The 18,063-nt window shown below is 47.2% G+C and overlaps 1 protein-coding gene across 1 annotated transcript in view; it reads left to right on the top strand.

Moving 5' to 3' along the window:
- LTK (leukocyte receptor tyrosine kinase) overlaps positions 1-18,063 on the top strand; it is a 105,259-nt gene that overhangs the window by 62,975 nt on the left and 24,221 nt on the right. The window contains exons 10-21 of the mRNA XM_040601501.1: positions 2,982-3,076; positions 8,040-8,141; positions 9,975-10,152; positions 10,671-10,821; positions 12,338-12,469; positions 13,011-13,167; positions 14,044-14,226; positions 14,745-14,843; positions 15,334-15,486; positions 16,259-16,369; positions 17,026-17,212; positions 18,061-18,063. The exon at positions 18,061-18,063 is cut by the window's right edge and continues 88 nt beyond it. Coding sequence (XP_040457435.1) covers positions 2,982-3,076; positions 8,040-8,141; positions 9,975-10,152; positions 10,671-10,821; positions 12,338-12,469; positions 13,011-13,167; positions 14,044-14,226; positions 14,745-14,843; positions 15,334-15,486; positions 16,259-16,369; positions 17,026-17,212; positions 18,061-18,063 — 1,551 coding nt within the window. The remainder of the gene's footprint in view (positions 1-2,981; positions 3,077-8,039; positions 8,142-9,974; positions 10,153-10,670; positions 10,822-12,337; positions 12,470-13,010; positions 13,168-14,043; positions 14,227-14,744; positions 14,844-15,333; positions 15,487-16,258; positions 16,370-17,025; positions 17,213-18,060) is intronic.

Genomic DNA, 18,063 nt, shown 5'->3' with positions numbered 1-18,063 from the left:
CACTCCTGTTCCCTTCTCCTTCCGGTGATTTCTTGTGCATTTTTGTTTTGATGATCCCAGCCTTCCTGTTTGGTTGTTTGGCTGCTCCCTAGATCTTGGCCCCAAACCCGCTGCACACCCAAGTCCAAGCTCCCCTGCCATAAATACCAAGGGAACTCCCCAGCCTCTCCAAGAGGCTACCTTTTTCGCTCTGGATTCGGTTTAGGCAGCTTTTTTTCTCCTGTTTAGCCAGGATCAGCAAAAGAAAGGAGGACTGGGGAAGAAAAAGTGTATTTGTTACTTTGGAAGGGCAGTTCTCGCTTCATGTAGCTGAAGCAGGACCTGACGCAGTTCACAACAGCACTGCCATGGAAAGTACTGTTTAGCCCCAGACTTGGAGATATCCAAGGAAGAGGAGACTGCAGGATTAAAAAGGTTCTACCAGGCATGGAATGGCAGGGATTTAAATTTTCAAGGACATTTTACTAAAATTTATCATACAAAAGGGGAAAAAAGCTCATCCCTGCCATGTGACTCTCTTCCTCACAAATTTCAGTTCCCACTTGCAAACGCTGGTAGCACAGAGCACTTAAAACAATGTCAGCATTTTTGGGCATGGTCAAAGTGATGAATCCCTGCATTGCCTCATCCTCAACACTAGGAAATCATTTTGACTGCTAGGCAAGTCATACCAAATCACCCAAAATAGAAAAGTTCAGCCTAAATTGCTTGAAGGTTGGCGAAGTTGCAAACAATTGTAAACGGAGGCATATGGTGAACCACTGCTGTACGATGGTAGCACAGTTCGGTATAAACCTCCGTGGGTGCCTTTTCTGTATGTTTGTGGGTGCTGGCAGCTCTCCTTGGTAACGCAAACTCCAGCAATGTTGTGCTTGGGGAATTTTTTTAGTACAGAGTTTGGGCTGGCATGTCATTTTTCTGTATCCTGAATCTCCAAGAAACATGTGTCCTTCTCTTGCTGTGAGAAAGGGTTATATTTTTCCCTGGTTCCTCAAAGGGATGATAGCCCGGAGCAAAGAGGGTGGGAGGGGACAGATCACACAAGAAAGGGTAGACATGAGTCGCAACACAAATAGTTGCTGTAGCAAGGCATGGAGGGCTTGATGGGGCCAGAAGTAGAGCAGCCTTAGCGGATAGGAGAAGACTATGGAGGGGATATATAAGTAGTTTTTAGCAACAGCTTCCTCCAGTGAATGTATTTCTTGGGAGAGAAGGAGGACAAACTACGCAGTCTGCTGATCAGCCTCCCAGCGGGGCACCTAAATTCAGTCGCTTGGTTCACACACACAGGGAAAAAGGCTGCTATCAGGGAAAATCGACAGGCAGAAGACCAGACACCAGAGAGCTGGACAGTGTAATACGCTGGAGTCAGCAAAATGAGCTCAATGAGCAGGAGCCCTGGAAACCCCTCTGGCTAACACAGCACAGAGTTCAAAAGGCAAATTCCTCCCCTTTTCTGAAGTTAGGAGGGAGGGGAGGCACACAGAGCCCAGAGCTTTTGAGCCATCTATTCTCATGCACTGGGGGAGGGCAGTGCTTCCCCAGGCTCCCACTCTACTCAGCTGGAGCAGAAACCCCCCTGCAGGCGCAGAGCCATGGCCCTCTCCTGCTCTGGCTCCACGGACCAGATGCAGCAGCTTGAGCGGAGTGAGAAGTGCCCTAGTCCAAGGCTCAGGGTGCCGTGACTTCCTCTTCCATCAAACGACTGGGGGAGTTACTGCCTAGTTTCAGTGGACTGATGTACGAGGTCTGAAAATGCACAAGTATTGCTAAACCTGCTAAGAAAGAGGCAGGCTTCTGCAGGAAGGACATCTGACGGCAAATTCCCCTGCTAACCCGTAGCTAAGGCAGTGGTTACTCAAGAGACCCTTGATTTGCATTTGCTGCACCAGCACTTACTCCCAGAGTACTCAGACCTTGCAGGTGTGAACGCTTCCATTTAAGCACCAGGGACCATTCCTGAGTTGGGGTAAAAGCAGCTGATCCCTAAAGATTTTGATGCAGCTATGCAATGTTATATTAACTGTGGATATGGACCAGCATTTGGCCAGTGGGTGGAATACGCACACATACTTTATTGCCAATAATTTTGGGCAAGCGCGCTCCTAGGGTTAATGATTAATGCATAGGCAGGTCAGTGCTTGATCTCTCATAAATCATCATTGAGCTTCACCAGTGACAGCAGTAGAGGTCCTCTCCATATGCTTTTAATAAGCTCTAAATGGACTGGACATGAGACATCTGTTTATTTCTGAAATTTAATGAAAAACAACTCAGTCCCATCCATTAGAGGGAGATCCCTCAGCCAATTTCCTTTCTTCCTTGTGAATTCACAACATGGCAACGCACTTGGGACATGGCAGACCTCCTAGATAAGTAGCTAAACACCTGGTCATGGTGGAAAAAGATGAGACAGCCCAGAAAGATAATACTTCAGGGAGTTATGGCTGAAATTTAAAATGTTCTGACCTTCAGCTGAAATAAACTCATGTCACCTTGTTGAGTTACATTGGCTGAGGAGCAGGCTCCGGATTCCTGTTTATTTGGATATTGTTTTTCTGTTCAGTTTTTATTCTTTTTTCTCTTCCATTTTGCACAGGTCTGATTCCCTGTTCCCTGTTTTAATGACTGTTTATAGCAACTGAATAAGGATGTTTGTGTGTGTATAACTGTTAGTGAAGGACAGTAGCTTGTGTTTCTACGTGTGCATGCAGATAGTGGGGGAAATAGGGCTCTTGTTTTTGTTCCCCATGAAATGTAGCATTATATGAATGTTGGTTGGTCCTCACTAACTGTTGACATGTGGATAAGACTTCTAGCAAGCCCTTTTGGCTGCTCAGCAGGGCTTGTCTGGAGGAAACGTTCTAAATAGTGATGATCATGGTTTGATGATATGAGAACATTGTATTTTTAGGTTTTGGGGTTTTTTCCCCCCCTGCCCCTTTGTCTGTCTTATCTAAAACTTCTGTCTTATTGCAAAGGTTTCAACTGCAACTCCTGGCAACTTGGGGCTGGAATTCCCGAGCTGACATTGCTGTCGACAATATTACGTTTGGACTGGACTGCTTCACTGACGGTGAGCCACAAATGTTGCAGAATCCCTTAAAGAGCTGGGGTACTGTATTCAGCACCCCACAGATCCAGGACACACACGCTCTGTTCTTGGATCACTTGTGTTAGCTTTTGCAGCACAATGCCATTTGATCTCAGACCTACTGGAGATTGCAAGTAGAGGCAATTTTATAGTGTGTCAGCCTCCTAGTGCTCTTTTTTTCTCTAATCTGGGATATCCTGTATCACGTAGTTGAGACCTGTCTGTGTGTCTTGGCAAGAAACACTCAACTTATTCCTTAGCCTCTAAGTGGAAGGATTACATCACCCTGTCCTTCAGCAGTCCCCGCTGACCCATGCACCCCGGCAGTTGAGAGCTGAAGAGAATTTGTTGAAATCAAAGGGGAAAGTCACCATATTTTAGTGTGGAGGAAAGGAAGAAAACAAAGGAATAAAGTGACTCTGACAGTAAAGTTTCGATTACTGCAACAAGTTTGTTTTGTTCTGCAAGGAGTTATGTCCACTGTCGCTGCTAGATGTTATATATATATATATATATATATATAACAGATGTGTTTTCCTTTGCTTCATTACTGCAGACGTGGCTGACAACAGTATATTCCACGGTAAAGCAGAGCCAGTGCTACCCTCTGAAGCATGTTAGTAAGAGTTGGATTTTCTTAGCAGACAAGTGGAAAGAGGTTAGATACTTGAACCACTTGCAAATATTAGAAGCTGCCTTATTTTTGTACTTGGAGAAAATACCTGTGTGCTCCGTTGTAAAGAAACGGGAGACTATGCAGCACTTGAATTGTGACTTCTGTTGCAGACAAACTGCATCGGTGGGCCTGTGTCGCACGCGCAGTGCGTCAGCATTTAGGGTGGTAGCGCGTCTCTGCGGAAGCTAGCTGTAGCCTGACATCACACGTGGGAAGGCTTATGTCAGAACAGACGGGTTAAAAGCTCATTGACAAAAGCGCCTTTTCCTTCCCACCTTTGTCCCCTTCGGTCTCCTGTTCTCTGTCCCTTTGGTCTGTGGGCACTGAAACCACCCATCTATAAAATGCTGAGCATGCACATTTTCATTTAAAATTAAGAGGAAAAAATGTTCCCTGATGGTGACGTCATTTATTCACTCTAACTCCTTAACAGCCCTGGCTCCCATACACCAAAGTGTTTGGACCTCCATGCTAACACTTGGTTTTGAAGTCTTTTGAGGATACTGAAGGGAGTGATTCCAGATGCTCTTGTGCCAGCTGATGTGCCCCCAACTGCTCGAGTTTACTGCCCTCCTGAAAGCAAATACAGCCTCCAGTTTACCCACAGAATTTTGCTGGCTCTGGTGTAGGGGTGTATCCTTTGGCAAATAGGTGCTGCGTAAATGCTGCTGCAGCAAAGTTACCAGAGTTTGTCCAACAGAACCCCCAAGTTACTCCTTGCTTTCAATTAGTATAAATAGCACTTATGTCCAGGAGCAGCTGGCACTGATGCCATCTGGGGGGGTGACCCAGAGATATGTGACTGACGCAGAAAACAGACATCATGAAGGAAACACGTTTCTCAGAAACGTTGCACTTGCCACTGTTCCTTGAATTGTCTTTGCAAATTGACGTTTTCTCGCCTCTGAGGGCAGCCACGTTGCATTTGTCTTCTCATGACTTTAATTCAGTTAGATGGCAGAGAAGCCCAGCAGCTCTGCTGTGTTTTCAGTAATGAAATTATTTCTCCCTGGCAATGAGAGGTTTCAGATGTCAGAGATGGAGCCAATTAAGATCCAAGCAGCAAATTCTTTGCATGAGGGCAGCAGGAAGGTTATATGGCAGGAAGGAAGAATTTGCTGCTTACTAGGATGTAAATATTATTTTCTCCACCTATTTCAATTCAGTTGCTCTACAAAACCCAGTGCAGACTCTGAAAGCACTGCTTGTCTACATGCAGGCTACGAAAGAAGGTGAGGTTTGATTCAGTAAGGTTTAGGAGGAAAACAAGTGGGTGGTGAGGGCAGCTCAAGGGACGCCAATAAGGACACAAACCAAACAGACTGGTTTTGGATGGCACCTCCTGGGCAGTGGCATATGTTTTCCCTGTGAAAAAGGTGAGATGAAACCACCTTCTGGTTCATACAATCACCTCGTGTAAGACTGTGTCACAGACCAGGTGACATGGGTCTGGTTCATTGTGAGGACTTCTAGGGGACAGCACAAAGGTGTCTCATCGCTGCAGTTAACTAGTGCTTTCAGAGAAGAGGTCTGCATTTTGGGTGTCTAAATATGAAAATGCGGGCTGGGACAGCAAATAGGGTGCTGGTTGTTGCCCTCCTCGGCGCTTGTGTGATCGCTGCTTCTGCTATTACCTTTTGCTGCTCCGAGCACAATGCTGTTCCCGTTAGGATCGCAGGTCTCTGGTCTGTCAAAGTGCACTCTGCTGCCCTGGTGTAGGCACGACATTTCCTTCTGTGCATCATTTACAGTTTCCAAGACTGGTTTATAAATGGGAAGAGTGACCAAAGAGAGCTTTTGGATAGCCTATCTCTGGTGCGTGACTTGGGAGTCCCCGACCCAGCAAAGGCTGGTTCTGTTGACCTGCCAGCCTCGTTGCTTGAGGTGCCTGGTGGGGGAAGGGGGGTTCAAACCTCGTTACTGCCTCATTTTGCCGATTTAAGAAGGTGTTGACTAGAAATGCAATAGATCAGCCAAAGGGATGGGGAAGGGGAAAGCTGGTGCAGTTTCCTCATTCTCTGTCCCACTCTAGGACAAGCTGGAGAGACTTCCAGGAATACTCCAGCCTGCCTCAGGAAGGTGGGATCTCTGAGCAGACCATGCACACTTTGAGGATCCTGTGGGGCACCTTACTCTGATTAATCCCGGCCACAGGACCACTACAGCTTTTTTCACTACAGTCCCAGAGACAGAGAAGTAGGAGTGAGTTACTTTAGCTTTTTGCACACAGGAGATGCCCTGTCTTTCTTCTTTCCACTTCCCTCACTCCATTTTCAGTGTGGAAATCAACAGCATTAGCTAAATCCTGGAGGAAGGAGTCCTGTGCTCATCTTTTTCTGGTTATATTTTTCTGATATCTGGACACCTTAACATGAATGAAGTCTTGTGCCCTTCCATTCACTTACAGACAACACGCTGGCCATCAGAGGAGGAAATGGAAGCTAAAATAGACTGGAGCACCAGCCCCTGGATACCAGGGCTCCACCATGTTTGTAGGAAATGCCACCTGACCTCTGATATGTATAAAATATCAGCCTTCTAACAGTTCATGTGGACAGGGTGATGCTCAGCCTGTCTTGCAGCTTGTCTGCTGCTAAGCACGGAGGAAACAGAAACCTTCTTCCAGCACGTGAGGGTTTGTGACTGTTTGGAGGAGGAGGAGAGGTTGTTTGTTTGGAAATGAGGCATTGCCTTGGGATACTCGGTCGAGATGCTGCAAAAAAAAATCAGTGCAGACACACAGACCGACTCTGTTTCAGAGAGTGATTTACATTCCTTTGCTCTGGCAAACACAACCAGACTTCTTGTACATCTCTAAGTATCTGAAACTGTGATGACCCTTGGGATTCGTAATTCAGTGCAGGCCTTGGGACACCAAGCATCTTTTCTGGCCGTGCATTGTCTTTTTCATTTGATTTTCCTTCTTGTCTTTGATCCAGTTCATTTGTGTTGGGTTAATTTCATTTTTTGCTGGCTTGACAACTTCATCCCTTGAAGTTCTCTATCTCGCTATGAACAGTGTGTCAGTACAAAGCTCCCTTTTACTTCCACCCATCAATGTGCTTTCAGGCAGACCTCGGGGGAATATTCTTAGGAGTAAGAGCTCAGCAAGGTCTCCATGCTTCAATTAGTTATTTGGCCTTTCTGACACAGCTAACAAGGGTGTTAATTATCGCTATTTAGAGCAGTGGCTTTGTGGTGGAGATAATTGTCCAGCTGGAACTGAGTGAGTCTCTTTTGAACAGAGCATCAAACAGCTGTTAGATTCTCACAACTGGAACAAATTGAAATATTTGTAATGTTTTCCAACTGGTGAAAAATGTTCAGTATTAAATGAACTAAGGGCTCAGAAAATGGAAGGAAAACTCTCCTTTTTCTTAGAGAGATTTTCCAATCAAAAATCTGCATAAAATGGGTAATTTGACTATTGAAACAGGATGCTTACAGATTTTAGGGCAAGGGTTCTGGTCTTACTTTTTCCTGTGGTAAGGCAGCTTTAGTGTGGTGTTCTCAATGCACCCAGGTGCTTTGGGTCAGCAACTGCTGTGAAGTCCCTCCTCCCTGAGAAAGGGCTGATTTTTAAAGGCCTGTTTCGCTGGTGAGAAATATAGCGTGATGCTGTTTTTCTGAAAGGTTTGTCCAAGATTTACAGCTTGTGTCACGGGTATGGTGCTGTTTCTTAACTGTGTATGTTAGTGAGACATGTAATTTTATTTAGTATTTTATTCTCTGAGCAAGGTTCGAGGTGCTCAAAATTGGTTGCTGACAGGGGAGCGATCTCTTAAGCTGGTTTACTTACCGTGATGCCATTCAGAAGCAAAGATAACATGCTGTCGCTGTCCTTTACACCTCCGCGCCCTTGCCTGCCCAGAATTGCCACCCGCCCTTTGCAAAGCAGAGCGTTAACACCTGCTATCTGTTCTCCCACACTGCTTCTCCTGAAGCCTCTTCTGATCACAGCCAGTGCCACCGGCTGGCCAAGGGGCTTATCCGGGTGGTGAGCCTGCGTGGGCTGAGTTAGGTAACGCGGAGGGTTTGTGTTCGTGTGAAGACCCGCTGCCTTCAGCACAGACACAAGGAGCTAACCCAAGGCACGGACCCAAAAGAATAATAAAAACCCATGATTGTTTTAGAACACCTTTTCTGCCCAAGATATTGTTTACTTACTTTAACCAAATGGTTGTACTTGGTTCATTCATGTTAACTTTAAATTATCCATCTCTCTTTTCTACCGTCCTCCCATCTCTCTCATCCATTCTACAATTACAGGAAGACAACCGAATCATTTTAGTGGGAAGCGCCAGTACCCGCGGGAGGTTAGTAACCTGGATGAGCATCTTCTGAACCCCCTGGAAGAGCCCTCCCTCCCAGGTATGCGATTCAGTACTGCAAACCTGTCTCTTGGCTGTAAAAGGCGGCTCCCTGCCCACCTCGGGTGTGCGATCTGCTGCCTTGTAGCAACAGGGCAACGAGGTCTCATCCGTCCCAGAGAGGTGGTGGCCGTGTCAGGTGGCCGCTGGCCACAGGGCAGCAGTTTGCTGCAGCCTGACTTGCCAGCCCTTAAACAGCAGGATCTTTATGAAAAATAGCAGAATCTTCAAGCAAAGAAGCTTTAAGTAAAAGCAGAAGCTGCATGACTCAAGAGTCAGCTCAGGAGTGAAAGGTGTAGACCAGTACTGAAAGCTGGGGGTAGGAAGAGGTTTACTGGGACTTGTAAGCAGTGAAACTGAACCAACGAGAGGAGACGTAGGGGTGTAAAGATGAAGAGGGAGGCAGGGGAAGTAAGTGAGGATCTAGAAATCTATTGAGGAGAAAAAATGGATGAAAAACTAGGAGTACAGGGGACACTGGGGACCAGTTTACTGCCACTCTGGAGGATGGAGAGCAGCTGTGTGGTTGAGGAGAGCCGTCTGAAGCAGGGCTTGGGGAGGGGAGCTTTGCCTGAGGCTCCTTTGCTGCCAGCCAACACCTGCGTGTGGCTGTGCCCCCTCCTGAGGGCTGTGCCCACCCAAAGCGTGCCAATCTGTGCTGCTGCCAGCTCTCCGGGGCAGAGACTGCTGTAATGCAGCCGGCGTTGTCCCCTGCCACCCTGCTTCTGCCTCTGGCCCTCGTGCCTGCCCTGCAGCCTGCAGGCCTCGGATACATCGCTGAATAGTTTTGTTCTTCGGCCTCATCTCAGTCACCAGACAAGATGGGTAGGTTTGGGTCTTGGGCAAGGGTTGTGGAATGGAGGAGGTGGTTATCTGCCGCATTGTTGTAGAAATGGAAGAATGATGCTTAATGAGAGCCAGGAAAAAATTTGCTTGGAGGAGAAGGTCCCTCCTGAAAGGAGCAAGAGGCTGTCCCTGTCCTCTGACTGTGGCGGCTGCCACAGGTCCTGGTGTGAACCTGAGCCAAGCCCCTTAAAACTTCCACCGCATTTCACAGGTGGTCGCTAGCTGAATGGCAGGTGTTTGCAACCTTTGCTCCTGTGTACACGCTTCGGTTCTCAGCTGGGAAGTTGAGTAGTATCTCCTTGCCTCATACTGGCATCGAGAAAAGAGACGTGATGATGTCTGTGAGACACTTGGATAAAGCCCTTCTCAGAAGCCCCCCCTGCTTCCCCCTGCAGCCGATGGGGTTTCTCTGCAGCCCAGGATTTATTAGATGGTGTGCAGGAAATCAGGCCGGAGGGGAAAAAAGCAGACGGTGTCTATGCACAGAGCAGTGGTGGTGCTGGGACTAGCACGAGGTTGGGATAATGGAAGTACCCTGCGATCGTACAGTTAAGGGTGTATCTCAGTGGATTGTATTACAAGGGAGCCACGTTAAAGTTGAACAGGTAATTTAACTTTAGCATGTACTGGCTTTCAAGTTCTCAACATTGTAAACGCAAGTTTAAGGATTTTATTCTATAATTATAATAAACAAGTGAGCAAATAGATGTATTGAATTTTAAAGCTCTGTAGGTAGCATACACTGTAGCAATATGGTCTTCCTCTTGATCATCTGGGAGTTTTTATATAAAAATCATTAATGTTCTTTGTGAATAATAGTAATATTGATTTTGTTATTGAAGGATCATGAAAAAAAGATATCCACAGGGGTGGCTGGTTGTTTCAATGGCACTTGCCCTTTGGTTACGTAGTATTGTGAGTTACTGCATGTGTCTGAGAAATAACGGGAGGCTCAGATCTGCCCCAACTCTTGCTGTCTCGGCCGCAGGGGGCACATCTGTTGTGCTCTGGTGGTTCACGACGTGTGGTGCCAGTGGCCCACACGGGCCAACTCAAGCTCAGTGCGACAGCGCCTACAAGAACAGCAACGTGTCGGTGACTGTGGAGAAGGAGGGCAGGCTCCGGGGAGTGCAGGTCTGGAGAGTGCCGGCCACAAACCGATACAGGCGAGTACCAGTGTGTGCTGGCGCGGTGGCCACGTGCGGCTGCTCTTTGTCTGGGGAGTTTCAGAAACCACGAGGGTGGGGACCGTCCGTGCTGAGCGAGCGGGGGCGGTGAAGTAAGAGGGGAACAGGAGCACCAGAGTAAGGGTCTGTGCCTGAGCTACTGCGGAGCATGGGAGGGTGGAGTGGTGACTTAGAGATCGGAACCAGGAGTGTGGGCATGCAGTCGAGTGGAAGTACTGCCGTCATTTCAGTCCCAAAGCCTCGGTCTTCTAGATCTGGTCGTAGCAGCTCCTGAAGTCTCCGCCTGTCGTGCTCTGCTGTAGAGCTGCTCCGTCCCCTTGCGCCGTCGGGCTACATGGGTCTCAGATAAAGAACAGCCACAAGGTGTGGCAGCAGGAGAGCCTGCTCTGAAGCAATGCCTGTTTGGAAGTGCAGGCTGGGGAGAGTTTGCAGATGGAATTGCTTTGGGGATGAGAAGTGTGAGATTTCTCTCTTTAACTGCTTACTTTTTCTTCCAGGATTTCTGCCTACGGAGCGGCTGGGGGGAAGGGGGCCAAAAACCACAATAAGAGGTCCCACGGGGTCTTCATCTCAGCCACTTTCCAGCTGGAGAAAGATGAGCTGCTGTACATCTTAGTGGGGCAGCAGGGGGAGGATGCCTGCCCAGGGGTGAGGACTGCACAAGCACATGAGGGCAGAGACTTTACAGATACGATTCAGTGAGATTCAGTGGGTGGCTTGGGGGTTGATGATGAAAGGTAGAAATCCCAGAATCCAGCAATGAAATCCAGTCAGGAGGCTGGGAAGAACCAATAAACCAAGTCAGAAAGAATCTCAAAACAAATATAAAGAACTCTGAAAAGAAAAACAATCCCAAAGTGAACAAACAAATATGAAGCCCACAGGAACTTTGCTTTAAGCTCCTGGTGTTTGAAATAAGTTCTTCATCAGCTTTCTTCTGCTTATTTTAAGCAGGGAGCTAGTAGGTGAGAGTTGTGTGCTCCCACTCTTATTTTTCCACAGCCTAGGTTTCTTTCTGTCTGCCAGGATTTCAGAAAATTTATATTATTTATGTAAGCATCCAGCAGTGTTGTGGCTGCACTGTGCCGGATACTCTCTAAGCTTAAAGACTAAGGTCTGAATCCAAAGTCTATCAAAACCAGTGGGAATATTCCCACTAATGCCAGTGGCCCCTGGATCAGACATTTGTAATGACAAAAAAACCCACTCATGAGAAACAAATTGATGATGTGAATGCTTGTATGTGTCCTCTAATTCTAGACCCAATGATTTGAAAGTCCTTTTATTACTTAAGCTCAAAAATTACCTCTTCAACAGGAATTCTTTGATATCTTTCCAGAAATGAGATCTGTCAGCCCCTGCCCAGGAAGAAAAAAAAAAAATGTTTTCTCTTTCCCCCACAGACAGACTCTCGAGTTTTGGGTTGTATACACTCTTCTTGTAGGCATTCAGAGTTACCATTTACCTTGCCTGGAGCATATGATGCCTTATCCAGATACTGCAACTGGTTCTAAAACCAGCCTTTCTTCACTTTAGATACTTAGATACAATTCTTGTACTAAAACATGCATTTATATATCTGCATTTCCCTCTCCAGTGCACTCCCTAGACTTGGGTCATTATCTGCAAAGTTGTCCGTTATTCCCCTGCACTTCATGACTGGTTCTCCAAATTGCCAAGCATAACCCAGCACTAACTGGCTCCCTTTGGCAGGCGCTATTGGAAAAATTTCCGTTCATTTTTCCCACTTCCAAAGCCCAGTTTTCTTTGGCTTTGGAAATCCTGATGAATCTATATGTTGGGTAACTAATGTTTGTTTTCCTTTCTCTGAAGAAGTTCTGCAGCTCCAAACCTTCACTGCAAAATATGAATTACGTATTTATCAATGAGTTATTGCTGTATAGCTTTGTTTTTTTCTGTGAGCATCTGTATTTTCACTTATGTGTGTGATGTGGGTTTGCAAATCAGAGGTAACAGACAGACCTACCCCTCAGATGTTGGTCCTCATAGAAGAGTTCCCTTTCAGCAAAGATAATTTATATACTGATTTATATACGCCTGATATACATCACAAACAATACATTATTATTATACTGAGATATACAGACAACTCTCAAGACCTGGAGTTTGCTGATATCTAAGTGCACCTCTTGTCTCCTTTCAGGGCAATTCTGAAACCCAGAAGATCTGCTTAGGGGAGTCATCTCTCATTGAAGAAGACTACCAAAAAAAAAGGGACCTGAAGGACTGGGCTGGAGGAGGTGGGGGTGGAGGAGGAGCAACCTACATCTTTAGAGTAAGTATTTCCTCTCCGCGTCCTGCCTGAGCAGTGTCTGGCAGAGCAACTAGCTTCCACTGTCGATCACGGCGTATGATACCCAGTTCTTAAAAAGAGGTGATGAAAAAGGCATCTCCTTCTCCCCCTCCTGTCCCTCCTTGCCTCCTTCTCCTTCTGTCTCTCTTCGTCTCTTCAATTTTAAAATCTGTATCTCTTGTCATATCCTTGATCATACCTGTCACTGTCACGAAGCTGAACTGGTTCCTTGGTTCTTGACAGCCCAGGTCTGGGAATCACATCAGGATACCACCTTTAATACTGGCAGCAGTCCTAAAGGAAAAGATAATTCCAAAACCTTGGTGTTCAGTTAAACAGTTGCTTTGTACACAGGAATACAATGTAAAACATTTTTGTAATGAACTTAGGAAACAGTCGGTAGCTTTGCCCTGGCCTTGGGCCGCTCTCCTTTGGGATGCTTTCATGATTTTTGATGAGTTTATGTGATTCACGTATGCAAGGGACGTGAAGTTTTTCTGATGTTTGATGGGGGGTTTTCCAGCAGAAGGATGGGATTTTCGAACCTTTGCTCATCGCAGCAGGAGGAGGAGGAAAAGCCTACCTGAAGGCTCAGGACAGCTCGCTGGATGCCATCCCCCTGGAGCAGTTTGAGAACAGCACTGCAGTGCCCGGCGTCAGCGGCAGGACTGGGGCAGCAGGTGAGCACCAGAACCACGTGCCTGAATCAGGTGTCTGAACACACACCTTGTCCTGTAGGCACGAAGCGAGGGGCTGCTTTTGGGTCTTTGGGGATTTTTCTGTGGCAGTAGTTGTCAGAAATGTGCTGTAGTCTGGAATGGATGTCGTCTTGTGTGGCGTGTCACCAGGTAAAGGAGAATGCGTAAGGTGATCAGTGGCCTGGTAGAGGCTGTTGCATAGGCAGACTCTTCTCTGCTATGGAATGACTCAGTGAAAATGATGTTTTGGGGATGGAGCCCACTCCTCCACACCGTAACAAGGGCCTTCGAAGAGAAGACTCTTTCCTCTGTTACTCCCCTGAAACCTGAACAACAAGAATTCTATCACGGGAATTACACCAGAAATGGAAGCTTATTTATACTCTTGTAACATCTGTGCCTAGAATCCGTTCCTAAGAGACCAAAAACTCCAGTGATACTCTAGCGATTCTCCAGCTCCTGCTGTAATAGCCTCATGGAGGGGCCGCTAGAGCGGGATGAGGAAATCCAGTTTGCTTCTGCTTCCCCAGGGAACTCGGCGTGCCCAGGGCTGAGAGCCCAAGGCACTTACCCTGAAGGGGAGGGTGGGTCTGTATTTCCCTAATGCCACTAGTGCTAAGGTGCTGGCTATGCCGTGCATGCCACAGGTTGGGCGTTACATTTCCACTTCGTTGTCATCCATGGCAACAAGGAGCTTGTCTGTATATTCTCTTAACCTTGAAGAAGGAGTTAACTTGAATGCAGGCAGTTCAGAAATTAGTAAGTGCCAATCTCTACCTCTCTGCAGTCTCTCTCCTGCTTTCCTCTGCTTGTGCTTCCCTCACCTGCTCTTGTTTTGGTTTCTCACTCTGGCTGAAGGTGGCGGTGGTGGCTGGCAGGATGACAGTCTGCTTCCTCAGGCTGGGAAGTCCCTTCTGGAAGGTGGAGAAGGGGGTCAAGCTTGTTCCCAAGCTCTAGCCAAGCTCCAGTGGGCCACCTCTGGTGGCTTTGGTGGGGGAGGAGGAGCTTGTACTTCTGGTGGCGGCGGTGGAGGCTATAGAGGTAAGTCTGCTGGAGCAATAGTTATGATGCCTGATTTTGTGCTCTTCAGAGCACCTGCAGTCAAGGGCTAGAGCCCGCAATGCAGCGGTACACTGCTGCAGAAGGTGGCTCATTGATACTTCAAGCTTCCACCCTGCTCCCTGCCATCGCTCTTTAACTGGGGAAATCAAGGTTACAGAAGTGTTCCTGTGCGATTCAGTATTTGGAAGGTGTGCTGAAATCACCCCGCCATTCGTTCCCAAGTTGCCCAGGAAAGATGTTCCATTTCTTTGTTCTGCATGTATATTTTACCATGCTAAACTGAGAAGCCTACATTGGAATAAGTCACTTCGCTACCCTTCACACACCACTACCTTGGTGCTGGCTGGGTCAAGTGAGCATTTATCCATCAAGGACATCATCACTGGGAGGTTACAGAGTGACCCCAGGTGCTAAGAGCCAGGAACGAATGCAGCCCTTCAGAGCACCACGTTTTTGCAGCACGCAGCACTGATGCTAGCCATGCTCTCCTTTCCCAGGGGGGCATGCCTCTGATAATGATGATATCACAGCTGGCGGGCAGGATGGCATCTCTTTTGTGAACCCCATTGGAGAGATCTTCTTGCATCCCCTGGCAGGTACACTATACTTTTCATTCCTTTTAGTTCTTTTCTTCTTCCTTTTTCCTTCTTCCTCTCTGTTTCCTCTTTCCCACCCCTTCTCCTGTCTTTGCTTTTTTTATGCGGTTTATTCAGGCAGATCTGCAGATCAGATCTTTAGCTGTGGTCATTTCTTTCAATATTTCTGTAGCACTCTGAGACCTTTTTCCTCTCAATCTCTAGGCCAGGAGAGATGCCAGTCATCAGGTTCAACTGCATATCCTCAGTCCCAGACCTTTTCAGGTCAAATTGCTTCCAGAGCTCCCTGTTTGAGGGACCCAATACCTTCTTCCCTCCTGGCCCCCACCAGGTTTCTGTCATGCCCACACTCTGCTGGGCTATCTGCTCTCCTGCAGAGAAGGAGAGAAGCTGTAGGTGCCTGCTGCGTTTTGGTTTGGGGGTTTTGTCCTTACTGGAACAAGATGGGAAAACTGAACTAAGCCCGTCTATCGTCTGATTCCTTGCTCAGCCATGGAGAGTCACGGCGAGGTGGAGGTTCAGATCTATCTTAACTGCAGCCACTGTCACTCGGACAACTGCAAGCGGGACCCCGACACCAACCTGCCGGTCTGCCAATGCGAGATGGGGGCTGTGCTAGCTAATGACAATGTCACCTGCACTGGTAAGATGTCAAGTTTTACCCTTGTTGGATAATGTCTGTATTCTTGGTATGATCTCTCCCCCTGGCTTTTTTGATGGTCAGCTCCCCAAGTTACAGCTAGCGGCTCCAGGAAACACAGCGTTAGGACAAATGTCCGTCAAAGATATGACTGAAAATTCCTGATGTCCTTTTCCTTACACACTGAGTGGCGTCTCTGTCACCATCTCCAAAGTTCAGGTTTGGATTAGGTAGAAGGTAAAATATGCATAAAGAGACACAGTTGAAGTTCCCTGAATGGGCACAGTGTATCAGATACTCAAGCGTAAATACCTCTCCAGTGTGTACATATATGCACACACACCCCCACCCCTACTGCTGAGTTATTTAAGCCACAAATTACTTCCTTCCACAGCAGTTGCCCACTGTGTCTGTTCAGCTGATGCCTGATATTTGCTTTTATTTCCTGACACAGACTCTTGGAACACCAAAGCATCAAGACTGTAGAGAGTTTCAACTTCTGAGCAGTGATGTTACCCATTTATTTAAAAAAGTGAAGAATTGGATAAGAAATCTGTGTTTTACCAGTTAGTTTTCTATCTTCAAATGATTTCAGAATTATTTGGGTAATTTTGCAATCTCCAGGGCTGTAGAGGAATTTGCCGTGATTTTTATAAGGCGGTCTGGCCATAATGTCTGTATTGTTTTCTGAGGTAGGAGTGACCTTTAGAGTGGTGCTTTACAGCAGCCCTGGTTGCTTTCTGATTAATGCACCTCTGTTTTTTTTTTTCCCCAGTGCCACAGGGTCCTATCCCAGAGGGACACCTGCCTCTCCCACTCCTCTCAGCTGTGGTGGCTGTGATTGTGGTGCTTGGAATGGTCCTCACTTGTGGCAGCCTATCTATCGGTAAGGAACACTTACTGCTTATCACCCTTTGACTTGGCTTTTCCTGGTTAAATCAGACAAAAGGAGGCCACCTGGCCACACACCTTTATTTAATACTTGGAGCCAAAGTGTTGTGATCTCCCAAGGGGGGGATCAGAGGGACAGGGAGAAAGAAGTGATAGAAAACATCGTCACCCCACAGTCAGGCACAAGGGTCATCCCAAAGGGTAGGGACTGCTCTGTCCTGGTATTTTCTACAGAGAAAAGAGCTTGGAAAGCCCTCTTAGCAGGCATTTCTTTAGCAGCCACTGCTATATAGGCTGCAGTCACAGCAGTAGTAAAGCCTATAATTCACTCAGGGAGAGGGTGTGCTTCTGGGGACTCGATGCCAGCAAGATGTCTAGTGGAGCACCCTTTCCTCAGCCAATGTACAGAGAAGCAGAGGGTGCCTAATCGCTCCCAGGTAATTAGGATTCTGCAGGAATAAGGCAGTTTGCATAGCCTGTACTAGATCACTACCGAGCATGGAGGAGAGCGTGATACTGGCAAGCTAAAGGTGCTTCTTGAGCGTTTCTAATTACAGAGTCGGTTTCTTTCTGTTCTGTGTGGCCAGCATTATCTTTTCTCTCCAGGTGTCGATACTGTTTGTGCATTTTTATTTTCCTCCCCACCTGCAGTTTATCACCTTAGGAAGCAGCAACTGGAAGGAGCCCGAGCACGACTGCAGAGCCCAGAATATAAACTGAGCAAAATCCGCACATCAGCCATCATGACAGACTACAACCCCAACTACTGCTTTGCAGGGAAGGCCGCCACTCTGAGCGAGCTGAAGGAGATCCCACGGAGGAACATCTCTCTGCTGCGGTAAGGCTTGCTGCAGGGCTGGCTCGCTGGCCATGGAGAGGGGAGGCAGCCTGAAGCAAAGGCAGGGATGGGGCTCCCACGCTTGTTTTACTCATTGTCAAGCATCCAAGAGAAGGCGGCGAGGGCCACCTGTCTGACTAGCTGGAAAGCACCTTGTCCAAGCCAGCCAAAATATGACAGATGTGACACTTAACGCTCCCTAAGATATTTTGATACCATGAAGCCCTCGAGCAGAAGTATAAGTTCACGAGCCTCCTGTTCCATGTTCCCACACACAGCGTAGGGTATTTCAGCTCCACATTTTCACACGATGCCCTGGGTTACACTTGCCACCTGGCAGTAACTCCCTTCCAGGCCTATAATATTATTTCTGTTTCAGCTTTTCCTGTCACATGGAAATACATGCTCTGTTGCCCTTCAGCTCCATACTGCCCGAATGGTACTGATCAGAGTGATGTAAACTTTAGAAGGAAAAACTTCATCATTCTTATGTGCTGTCTTGCACCATCTTCTGAGGATATTAGCTTGCAGCTACCTTACTCTGTTCTCCAGTTCTTTCCTGGCTTGCTGTTTCCATCCATGGTGATAGTGCCCTAGGACTGAGCAGGCTGCTTTATTTGTTCTGAACCATTAAGGATCCAACCTCCCTGCTTTAGTGACAGTGGTGGAAAATACTGAGAAGTTATTTTCAGAAGCTTTGAGATGGAAACAAAACTCTGTTGTTGATTCCATCTCTTACAGCAGGTTTTATTCCTATTCTTGTACTGGATGAAGAGAAGAGTTTGGCCAAGGCTGGATCCAGGACCACAGTAACATCTGTTCTCTCTTTTCCCCTCCCCCCCTTCTAGGGC

This window comes from Falco naumanni, chromosome 7 (assembly GCF_017639655.2).
Source record: "Falco naumanni isolate bFalNau1 chromosome 7, bFalNau1.pat, whole genome shotgun sequence".
NCBI lineage: Eukaryota > Metazoa > Chordata > Aves > Falconiformes > Falconidae > Falco > Falco naumanni.
Note: the sequence above shows the minus strand (reverse complement) of the source record. Positions and strands in the feature narration are given on the sequence as shown.